This window comes from Paroedura picta, chromosome 4, assembly GCF_049243985.1.
Source record: "Paroedura picta isolate Pp20150507F chromosome 4, Ppicta_v3.0, whole genome shotgun sequence".
NCBI classification, from domain to species: domain Eukaryota; kingdom Metazoa; phylum Chordata; class Lepidosauria; order Squamata; family Gekkonidae; genus Paroedura; species Paroedura picta.
In genome coordinates, this window is record NC_135372.1 from 69,559,561 (window position 1) to 69,571,663 (window position 12,103).

Consider the following 12,103-nt stretch of genomic DNA (forward strand, 5'->3'; position numbering starts at 1 on the left):
ATGGTTAGAGAAAGTCCAACAAAAAGTGATGCTGCCAGGAACTAAGATCATTCCAGAAATTCTGACCCCCCCCTCCAGGATCTGATTGTAAGTATGTTTGGGGACATGGAGATGACTGTTTTAGATTTTATGTTTTTGCTGTTATATTATTGTATTGTTATATGCCCTGAGCTCCATAGGAATGGCAGGATATAAAAATAAAGCTTATTTATTTATTTAGCGAGTTCATTGCCAGAAGTAGAACATCAAATGCTCCCTGGAATAAACGAGCCTTTGCTTAATGCTTGAAGGCTAGCAATAATCAGTTATGAGGCTAAATGGACTTCCCTAGAGCAGGGGTAGTCAACCTGTGGGCCTCCAGATGTTCATGGACTATAATTCCCATGAGCCCCTGCCAGTGTTTGCTGGCAAGGGCTCATGGGAATTGTAGTCCATGAACATATGGAGGACCACAGGTTGACTACCCCTGCCCTAGAGAGTGCAGTTTGAGGCTGATCCTGAGTCCTGCCCCATGCAACCTCCCAGTGTCTCATGGAACAAGACTTAACCAGTGTCCCATGGAACAAGACTTAACCAGTTCTCCAAGGAAGAATTTTAAAAATGGGTAGGCTCATATGTGCTGTTATTGCTGCAAAGGACCCAAAGTAATACAGGCTTTCAAGTTCTACATTAGCACTTTGAATTGGGTCTGGAAACCAGGGGAGATGCTGCAAAACAGTTCTTTTTAAAATTTTTCATTTGGCCAAGTCAGCAGTCTAGCATCTGTGTTTTGTGCCAATTTCATTTTCCAAACTTTTCTCAAAGGTGCTGCCACATAGACATTTGTCATTAAAGCATAAATTATCATAGGTAGGTGCTTTTTGGTCCAGGAGTTGATTTGTCCCTATTTTCAGTGTTACTTTCAGAGGGACTCAAGACTGGTATACGCAAAAGTTCAAAGTATGTGTTAACAGGTTCTTCAATAGCACATAATGGGGGAGGGTTAATAATGTAGATTTTTGTACTTACTGGACTCACAACCAACTGGTCATAGTTTGTGGGTGACTTTAGTGACTCTCCATATGTCTTTACATAATATGTAGTCAGATTGCCAGAAAGGTTCTCATGTACTGTGGGACCAAACTGGATAAATTATTATAATCTATAAATAAGAGACAATAACCCCCATTACTTTTATAGACTTTCTGTAATCGATTTAAAAATTGTAGGTGCTTTAAGAGATTCATTTGCTTTCTCAGAATCAATATATCTACCTTGTGCTTCAGTCCTACAAATTGTAGCCCATAAAATTTGCTTCCTTACATCTCATTAATTCATATTGCTATCCATAATGAGGTAAGAGGGATGTCATTACCATTTTTCCATGATTTCTCCATGAGGATATTTTAAAGCTCTACTGTGTTTCAACTTAATGAATTGTGTCTCTGTTGGAGGTCTATCTGAAATATCTGTCTCAGATATATAAATATATAAATATAAATATATGGCCAGACTGAAATTAAAAATAATTTAGTCACTTTATTTTGAAATAAGAAATGCATCATATGCATTCCTTTGAAAATATCAGGCTTTTGTTTTACAGATTTTTTTTCTTCAGTCTATATATCCATCCATTTTTATTGCACACTTCCTCTGAGGAACTCAGGACAGTAAAAAGAATTTTCCTCTCCTCCGTTTTATCTTTACAACAGCTCTATGAGATGAGTTAGGCTGACAGAAATTTACTAGCTCAGGGTTACCGAGTGAATTGAAGGGGGTTTCTCTCCAGTACTAGTTCAAGTGTTCTAACCTCTACTTCATACTGGTGTGTACTGTGATTTTCTGCTGTTGGGTCAACTAAGTAGAATACACTTGAACATCTGAAACTTGTCCAGATGTTGCATTTGGCTTTGTATGGTGAACACAGGGACAATTTTTTTAACGAATGGGAGAGATTAATGTATTTTTGTTCTTTCTTATGTAACTAAGCCCAGGAAACACGCCATTGTATTCTTCCATTGTCCACTGTCTGTTGTTATAATCTTCCGTTCAATTTTTGGCAGGTGTATCATTGCAATGGGTATGGACAAAAAGCCTTTCCCACCCAAGAAAAAGCTGGTTGATGCAGATGAAGGAAAGAAAGAAGATTTCAGGGGGGGAAAAGTGAGCCAAAAGCTAACAGACAACAGCATTAGTGCAGAGGAGAACAAAGACTCAGTGTCCATGACTTCTTCACTTCCTGAAGAAAGCAGAGTGTTTGCACAAGGCTCCATAGAAATGGAAATGGGGGCCCAAAGACTAAAAGGAGCCAGAATTAAATGGGAAAGGAACCTGAGGAGTGTATCTGATTATGGTACAGTATGGGAAAACAAATTTATTTTATGTTTATTCAAAAACACCCATAAGCATATTCACAGAGTTTGTATGATTGCATATAAGTAGCACTTGTAGTACAGCAAAATAATTAGAATTATTAATTGGTTCAATAAGTAGTGACTATCAATTCGGCTTACTATTTATCCAGAAACCATAACAATTTTAGCTTTGGAAACTTGTGCTGTTTGGTTAATTTCCTGTGAATCAGTTGTAAACTAGGAACAGATTTTTTGATGATTGGTTTGACTATAGAATCATAGAATCATAGAGTTGGAAGGGGCCATACAGGCCATCTAGTCCAACCCCCTGCTCTACGCAGGATCAGCCCTAAACATCCTAAAGCATCCAAGAAAAGTGTGTATCCAACCTTTGCTTGAAGACTGCCAGTGAGGGGGAACTCACCACCTCCTTAGGCAGCCTTCCATTGCTGAACTACTCTGACTGTGAAATTTTTTTTCCTGATATCAAGCCTATATCGTTGTACTTGTAGTTTAAACCCATTACTGTGTGTCCTTTCCTCTGCAGCCAATGGAAACAGCATCCTGCCCTCCTCCAAGTGACAACCTTTCAAATACTTAAAGAGGGCTATCATGTCCCCTCTCAACCTCTTTCTCTCCAGGCTGAACATTCCCAAGTCCCTCAACCTATCTTCATAGGATTTGGTCCCCAGGCCCCAGATCATCTTCATCACTCTCCTCTGTACCCTTTCAATTTTATCTACGTCCTTCTTGAAGTGAGGCCTCCAGAACTGCACACAGTACTCCAGGTGTGGTCTGACCAGTGCTGTATACAATGGGACTAAGACATCTTGTGATTTTGATGTGATGCCCCTGTTGATACAGCCCAAAATGGCATTTGCCTTTTTTACCACTGCATCACACTGCCTGCTCATGTTTAGTTTACTATCCACAAGTACCCCAAGGTCTCGTTCACACACATTGTTACCTAGAAGCCTATCCCCCATCCAGTAGGCATGCTTTTCATTTTTCTGACCCAGATGCAGAACTTGACACTTATCTTTATTAAATTGCATCTTGTTCTCATTTGCCCATTTTTCCATTGTGTTCCGATTGTGACTTCCTTGGATCACCAAATTGTCCTCCAGATGTTTGCAGATCGCTCCCTTTAATATCTGCTCCATTATCTTCCCCACAACAGAGGTCAGACTCACTGGTCTGTAGTTTCCCGGGTCTTCCTTCCTACCTTTTTTGAAGATCGGAATAACATTTGGTCTCTTCCAATCCTCCGGGACATCTCCAGTCCTTAAAGAGGTCCCGAAGATGATGGACAAGGGTTCTGCAAGTTCTCCGGAAAGTTCTTTGAGCACTCTCAAGTGCATTTCATCCGGCCCAGGGGATTTGAACTCATCCAGTGCAGCTAAATGCCTCACGACAACCTCTCTATCCATGTCAACCTGCCACCCAGACACTGTCCTTTGGCTACTGCTATCTCTAGATGTGCCTAAACCCTTTGACCTGTGGGAAAAAACAGATGTAAAATAGGCACTAAGCCTTTCTGCTTTCTCTGCATCTTCCATTAGAGTTTGTCCATCTGCGGGCCTATTGCCTCCTTTACTTTACGTTTGCTCCTCACATAACTGAAAAATCTTTTCTTGTTACAATGGCCAATCTTAGCTCACTTTCAGCTTTGGCCTTTCTGATGATTGATCTACAGTGCCTAGTAACCTGTAGGTACTCTTCTTTAGAGCTCTGTCCTTCCCTCCATTTCCTGAACATTTTCCTTTTCTTTCTTAGTTCCTCTTGAAGTTCTCTGTTCATTCAGATAGGCTTCTTAGAGCTCCTGCAGTGTTTTCTTCTTTCTGGGATAGTCATTGATTGAGCATGCAATAGCTCTTGTTTGAGTAGCACCCACCCTTCACATGCTCCCTTCCCTTCCAGCATTCTCGTCCATGGTATAACACTCATCATATCTCTGAGTTTATTAAAGTTTGCCTTACGAAAATCCAACATCCGCGTGTGGCTACAACCTTCCTTGCCTCCCCATCTCAAAAGGAATTCAATGAGGACATGGTCACTCCCCCCTAGGGTCCCCACCTCCTTCACCTCATCCACCAAATCTTGCCTGTTGGTCAGTATTAAGTCCAGTATGGCTGAACCTCTTGTGGGTTCCTCTACCATTTGATAAATGAAATTGTCAGTCAGGCAGGTCAGAAAGTTGTATGACTGAGGACGCTTCGCAGAGTTTGTTTCCCAGCACACATCTGGGAAATTGAAGTCACCCATGATGACAAGGTCCTGCTGCTTGGATATTTTCTCAAGCTGCTCACAAAGTACAGCATCCACATCCTCTCGTTGGTCAGGCGGTCGGTAGCAGACACCAACCACCACACTGTTTGTTTTCCCCTTGCTTATTTTCACCCAGATGCTTTCCACTATAGATATACTCTCCTTCACTAGAATTTCTTGGCAGGTAAGCCCTTTCCTCACATACAGTGCCACTCCTCCACCTCTTCGATCTATTCTGTTTTTTCTGAACAGTTCATATCCATCCACTATTACATTCCAGTCATGAGAATCATTCCACCAAGTTTCTGTGATGCCTATTACATCATACCTTTCCATCAGCATGAGAAGTTCCAGCTCTTCCTTCTTATTGCCCATGCTTCGGGCGTTAGTATAAAGGCATTTCAATCCTTTTACTTTTGGTTCCCTATGAGCTGGCCTTGCCGGTTGGGCTGCCCCCGATCGGTCTCCTATTCTGACTATCCATCAGTTTATTCATGACGTTTTAGCAGGTTGCTTTTCTATATGTCTTCCTAACCATGCAGTACAGTGCAATGGGCACATGTGCATTATCACACAACTTAACTGAGTTATATCCCCCCCTCCACCATTCTTCCTGCTTGACTACTACGCTCAGTTGGCAGTCTTTAAACAGACAATAATCAGTCATGATTCATATGAATCAGTCATAAATAAATGTTGTATTATGATAAAATCCTACCCTTTAGTGGTTTTCTAAGCAGCCTCTAATGACAGTAATGATTGCTGATTGGTTTGAATGGTTATGGTAGTATCTTTGCATGTGTTAAATTTTTAAAACCCAATGCAAACCTTTTTGGCAGGCCCCAAATACAGAGGTTCACCTAGCTGTTGTATCTAAGGGTATATCTAACCATGGTTTTGTTAATGAAAAAGAAAGTATCCGGTCTGTTCCCCCCCCCCCCCCGCATACAAGCTGACCGACCTGTGTTTTTTATTTGGGAGGGATCCTCTTTCCTTATCAATGCCTTTTTAGGAGCTGTTGGAGATAAGGGGAAAGATCTACTTCTGCCAGAGAAATAGCAATAGAATATACGTAGCATTTACAGCATTTGATGAGCAAAAAAAAGACAGGTACATGCTCAAAGGAAGTTACAATTGAAATATCAAACCATGAAGGAAAATACAGGAAAATTAGGAAAGGATAAAGTGACATAGGTAATAAGGGATTACTATAATTCCACTCCAGCTCTCCCTGTTCACTTGTGAAATTTGTAACTGAAACTTTTGGAATGAGGATGCTATTTTCTTACTAAGGCACTAGATAATGAGTAAATCCCAAATACATTCAGTTAGATGTGGCACATTGAAATAAAAGGCAAAGAGCACTGAGCAGATCTAGGTTGCCCTTAAAGAGAAAAAAAAATTTCCTCCATAAAGAATTTGCTCTTCCTATCATTGTTTTTTTTTAAATAATGTAAAGCCTTTGCATAGTTCCTACATAAATTTTGTTCTACTCCTCTAATCTATGTTTGAGTTTATTGTTCTTCACGCATTACTTACCAAGTGTATTTTTTTAAAAACCTCTCCCCCCCAGGAGATGGACACCTCTCAGATAAATTACCTGTGGTGAAGGCTCCACTGTCCCAGATGTAGCCAGAACCTCAATCAATATGATGAAATGTTCTTACTACTTAAGTCCCACTGTACAGATAACTGTTTATTTGCCTAATTGGTTTCGCATGAAATGTGTTTTCCCTTTTCTCCCTGGCATTTTGTCATTTGAACATGGAGAAAACATTGGTAGGAAACAAAAGGGGTGAACAATTAAACCTGAGAGGTGAGGAAAAGTGGTCACAAGGGAGAGCTGGTATGTGCCTATTCTGACAGCATCTTTCTCTGATAAGGTTTGGTTGTTTCCCTGCAAGGTGGGTAAAATGCAGGCTGCTGGCAACACATTTAACTGTAGATAGGATTGATTCACTTTCCCATTCATGGAAATATAGTTAATCAATTTACAAAGGGTCATCTTCTGCTGATCAAGACATCTAATCTTTGAAAAAGGGTCAGAATGAGAGAGTCTTAGATAAATTATATTGTGAATAATTATCATTACTGGAATACAAAAATTTGTGTGGAGCGATTACCAGGACCTGCTGAAAGACACTTATTATGAGTTGTCCATCATATTCTGGATCTTATACAAAGTTTGCTTTGTCAAAAAGGGTTCATGCAATATTTAGAATGTCTCTTCCTAGTTGAGACCTTCTACTCACTCCTTCTGTCATTAGCTTTGTTAAAATTATGAGAACTTTCAATAAATTCATCTTAAGATGATAGCTATAGCAATGAACAAGTGGACTAGTCTTATGTGATGTTTTTAAAAATATTGATGCTATTGTAAGCTTCAGTTCATCATCCAGCATGTTAATTTGTTGATTTTTTTTCTTAAGGAAGCACAGAGAGAGAGAGAAAGAGAGAGATGTAAAATATAACAAAGGCTAATGGACATAACCTCTTTTGGATTAATGAGAACTTTAAGTAATATGCATTCCATTTTCTAGCTCACGGTACAGTTGTCCTTTTATTTCAGCATACGATGAAGATTTTGAAGCAGATGAAGAGAAATCAGATGAGAAAGTTAATGAAGAAGGACAGGTTGATGATCAAATGAATGGAATGTCAAAGTCACCCTCAGATGATGAAAAAGATAATTTAGACCATGAAAAGGAGAGTAAAAACTCATCACAGAAAGCTTTGCAGGCCTCTGACAGTGAACAAGATGAAAGTGATGGATACTCAGAGAGTGACTCAGAGGAGAATAAACAAGGTTAGATGTTTTCCTTTAAGTGGAGGCCCTAATGCATATTTAACTTGTTACATATGGTGTGTAATGGGTTATCTGTTTGCTGGTTTACATAATAAGTACTCATTAAATAAGATTGTCAAGTTGATACAGAATGTGCCACTCAGCTCAAAATAGCTACACTACTCTGAACTCATGCCTAAAAGATTTCTAGCTTGGACCCTAAAGTCTCTCTTGATCCTTGATGACTACCAGAAGAGCCAGATCTGCAACCAAAAAGGGGAGGAATTCACAAGGCATGCGCCGTAGAGGCCAGCCCAATCTGTGGGTGTTCAGCTTTGCTGGGCACCCTCAGATTAGACCACTGAGCCAGAAGCAGTGTCTGGCCACTGGACTGCACAGCACTCCTCCCTTAGTGCCTTTTCACAAATATAAGATGTCCTAATGGTTACAAAAGAGCCTCTTGTGGCGCAGAGTGGTAAGGCAGCAGACATGCAGTCTGAAGCTCTGCCCATGAGGCTGGGAGTTCAATCTCAGCAGGTGGCTCAAGGTTGACTCAGCCTTCCATCCTTCCGAGGTCGGTAAATGAGTACCCAGCTTGCTGGGTGGTAAATGGTAATGACTGGGGAAAGCACTGGCAAACCACCCCATATTGAGTCTGCCATGAAAATGCTAGAGGGCATCACCCCAAGGGTCAGACATGACCCAGTGCTTGCACAGGGGATACCTTTACCTTTACCTTTACTGGTTCCAAATAGGTTAAGGAACTTTTTGGACATTACTAGAGCAATCCTAAGCAAGTCCTACTAGCAATCCTATTCAAGTCTATTCAATGTTATTTGTTCCCAGGAAAGTAAGATACCACTGTACGTGTCTCATATCTGTTTCCAAAAACAGATCACGAATAGGCCTTCAGACTAGTGAACTCCTTCCCTTTGCCCTTCTTCCAATTCAAAGAAAGTAAGGATTCTCACCCTAGATCTTATATTTATTTCAACATGAGACATCCCTTGGCTCTGTGCATCTGTCATATGAAAGTTATAAATAATCGCTACCAATAGATTGCAGATTACTAAAGAGACAGGCATTGTGTGCAAACTGAAGCTATTCATAGACCTGGATCCTACAATGTTTCAATTGTGCTTTTTATTTTGTTAATTTTTTTACCATTACAGAGATGTCCTTTGACTATGGTCCTTGCTTCCCCTGCTACTGGCTTTTCTGCATGTTCAAAAATCAATGACTTTCAGAAAGCCCTTAATTGATGCAAAAGTGCCAGTGCCAGAGGAAGTGAATGCTGCAGTGTAAGAAAGCCTCGACAGTAGTGAGGGGAACGATGTCATGGGATCCAAGCCATTGTGTCCATGCTCTGTGCTGAGCAAAATTCACATATTACAGTAGCCTGCTTCCCCCCATGAAGTTGTAGGCGACTTATGGTAACCCCATAGGGTCTTCAAGGCAAGAGAAATTCAGTGGTAGTTTGACTTTTCATAGCAATCCTAGCCTTCCTTGGTGAGTTGATCCTGCTTTGCTTCCAAGATCTGATGAGATCCAGGTCAAGGCATTCCCTCTCTTCGTATTCCAGTTGCATGTGATGAAAATTGTTCACATGATCAGTGGGAAATTGCTACGGCATGGTATGGTATCCTTATTATGTGTAAATTCACAAGGCATGCAAGAAAGAAAAAGTGGAAATGGCTGGTCAACTATAACATGGGAATTGACTTTATAGTGCAAAACAAAAGGGAACTTTTGCAATGAACAATCATGTAAAGCTAATTCTCACATGATAGATATGTATAAAATAAATCTTGCATGAGAGCCAGTAGGTGTCACTTTTGCATTGTGAAGTGCCAGGCACTGCAACAGATATTACTCAGATGGGAATTGGTAGCTGCTATATTAACAGATATTCTGTCTCCCTATTGTGTTCCCTATTGAACATAACGTAGCACAGAACTGAACAAAACTATTGCCCAAGTGAAGATTTTAGCCTATCATCAAGTCCAATATGCTCTCAGTCTCTGGGCAACAGATTTCCCATCTTGGGCCTTTTGAGTTCCAAAAAAGAAAATTTAAGCAAATTAAAATAATGTGGAATTATTTTCAGGAGCATAAATAACATTTTAAGTAACGTCTGTCCTCTCCAGTTATCGTCCCCCCCCCTGGGTAAATAATCTAGTGGGATGCATGTATCTCATTTTTTTCATTTATTAATACAAATGGTAGAAGGAATCCAAAGCTAGGAGTGCTTGTAAATCAGGTGATGTTGACAGAGTTTTGACTCTTCATTGGTGCAGAGCTGACTTACTCCTGGTTGTTTTCTGTCCTGTCATTTCTTTTGATACTAGTGCTTGTCAGACTGCAACAGGAATTTCCCATTTACTGCTCCCCTGAAATTACCCCAGTGAAATTTGTGCCATTTTTGACGGTCTAATAGGAGAGCCAAGCCCATAGCCAGACATTTTTTATTGGGGTGGGTGGATACATCATTATTTACTTGATTTTATACCTCCCCTTTCAGTCCCCCCACCTTTAAAACAGAAAGCCTCTTCAGCCCAGTTAACTGATAATTCTTTTCTGGTCAATTGCCTAGAAAATTCATATTTGCAAGACATCTTTTTACCTCAACTCATTCCTTTTTCACACAGAGGAAGACTTGTGAGAGATTTGTGAAAGACTTGAAAGACCTTGTGAGAGATTTCCCACCAACTCTGAATGCTGATTGGAGGGGCATGACAAATAATTGATAGGGCTGCCCCCCTTTTTTCTTTTCTTTTTTTTGCTATTATGACTATGGCCCTGAGGAGAGCTCTTTCCTCAGGCTAAATGTAAACATCACCTTTATGTTTGTGTTTTTGTTGCAAAGGTAAAGCAGCTGATTTGGAAATGATTGACGCTGCAAGAAAGATTCAGTCATTTTATAGGAAACACAAAGGCCTACAGAAAACTCAGAGAGTTCAACCAGGTTTGCATTTGGTTTTCTTGGGAAAATCTTGTTTGTGAGATCAAAAAGTACCTTCAGTATTCAATCATCTTGAAGGATAATCAACTTGCAGTTTTGCTAATCGTATAAATGTGTGTGCAGTTGTATTCTCTAAATCAGCGGTCCCCAAGCCCCGGTCTGGGGACTGGTACCAGTCTGTGGATCAGTTGGTACCGGGCCGCAGCTCCTCCTTGTCCTCCTCCCCGGCTGCTGCCTTGGGGACTGCCCTGCCACTCTGCTGCCGGCAGACCACCTTTGGTGGTCTCCAGCAGCCACCATGGCTGGGGCTCCCCCTCGGTATGGCACTGTGCAGCTGCTGCGGGCAGCATCCCCCAGTGGGCGGCAGGAAGTCAGGGGCACTGGTGGGAAAGCCAGGGGCTCAGACGGCGACATCCCTCGGCAAAAGACTACCCCCCTCCCCCGGGCCTCAGTAAAATTGTCAAGCGTTGACCGGTCCCTGGTGATAAAAAGGTTGGGGACTACTGCTCTAAATAATTTGGATGTTTTTTTTTCTTCTTGCTCATACTGATCTAAGTATGCATGATAGGTCTGACAGATATGTGAAAGAATGTGTAGTGGGTAGAGTTTCAGATTAGTATCTGAAATTCCAGGTTCAAATCCCTGTTCTACCATGGACTCTCACACCTTGGGTCATTCAGACATTTGCAGCCTAACCTACTTCATAGGGTTGCTGTGAGGATAACATGGAAGAGAGGTGAATTGTGTAGTCCCCCTTATCCCACTGGGGAGAAAGGTGGGGTATACGGAATAAATTAATAATAAATGTAGCTGAAGATGGGAAGGCAGATAAAAGATCGGTGAGAAGGAAGTAGTAAACGTTTGAGGGCTGCCAAAAGGTAATGAGGAAATGTGGGGAGGGAGTGCTTAACAGTTTCCCCATCATGCAACATGGCCCCATCTGACCTAGTCATTGTTCCAAAACCCAGTCTGCGCTGGCTGGCCAGCCTGGCTAGCACTGCACAACTTGGCCATAGTTTTCCTGGGTAAAGACAAGGGAAGGTAAGAAAGGAAAGCTGAAAACAGAGGGAGAAGAGAAAGGCAGAACATAATTTGAGTCCTGTGAAGACCAGTGAAGGTGTGAGCTTTTGTGTACACACTTCTTCAGGCAATGGAACAGTAATCATAAGAGTATAGTTATGAGAGAGTAAATTAGAAGTAAATTAGTAAACAGCATCATGAAGAAATCCACAACTATTCAGCATGATGATAAAGATCAGATAATTCCTTCCTAGAATAATAAATCAGTTGTTTAGGTTCAATTGCCATTCAGAAAAACATAAGGGGAATAAAAATATTAAGGTTGGTGATTAATGGCAGACACTTTCCCTCTTATGAAAAGAAGTAATTAAAAGAGACCCCCATCTGTTTCCACCCAAGCATGGAAATATCTCCACAAGTGACAAGGCCTGCTGTGTTTGTTCTTCAGTCTGAAGACCAGGGAATTAGAATCTAAATTACATTACATACTTTTTTGCATCACATTACTGTCCCATTGTCCCAAATGAAATGAAGAGGGGATCGTAAGGAATATAGATATAAGAGTTGAATGACATTAGCATATGTAGTGAGATAAGAAACCAATATCCCTGTTGAGTTCTGGGGATTCCATTGTTTTGAGAGTGTCATAACTTGCATTTCCACAATCTACATTTCTGGTCTTTTTTTAAAGTTTCTTTGCAATAAAAATAGCTCCTTTGAGGTCCCTCACTGAAT

The 12,103-nt window shown here is 40.9% G+C and overlaps 1 protein-coding gene across 11 annotated transcripts in view; it reads left to right on the top strand.

Annotated features, from left to right (window-relative positions):
• Window positions 1-12,103, top strand: part of ERICH3 (glutamate rich 3) — a 96,232-nt gene that overhangs the window by 50,957 nt on the left and 33,172 nt on the right. For 10 of the 11 annotated variants that reach the window (XM_077333316.1, XM_077333319.1, XM_077333317.1 and 7 more), the window contains 3 exons: window positions 2,043-2,332; window positions 7,171-7,407; window positions 10,253-10,351. In XM_077333316.1, coding sequence (XP_077189431.1) covers window positions 2,043-2,332; window positions 7,171-7,407; window positions 10,253-10,351 — 626 coding nt within the window. The remainder of the gene's footprint in view (window positions 1-2,042; window positions 2,333-7,170; window positions 7,408-10,252; window positions 10,352-12,103) is intronic. The other variant, XM_077333322.1, reaches the window with a different exon arrangement.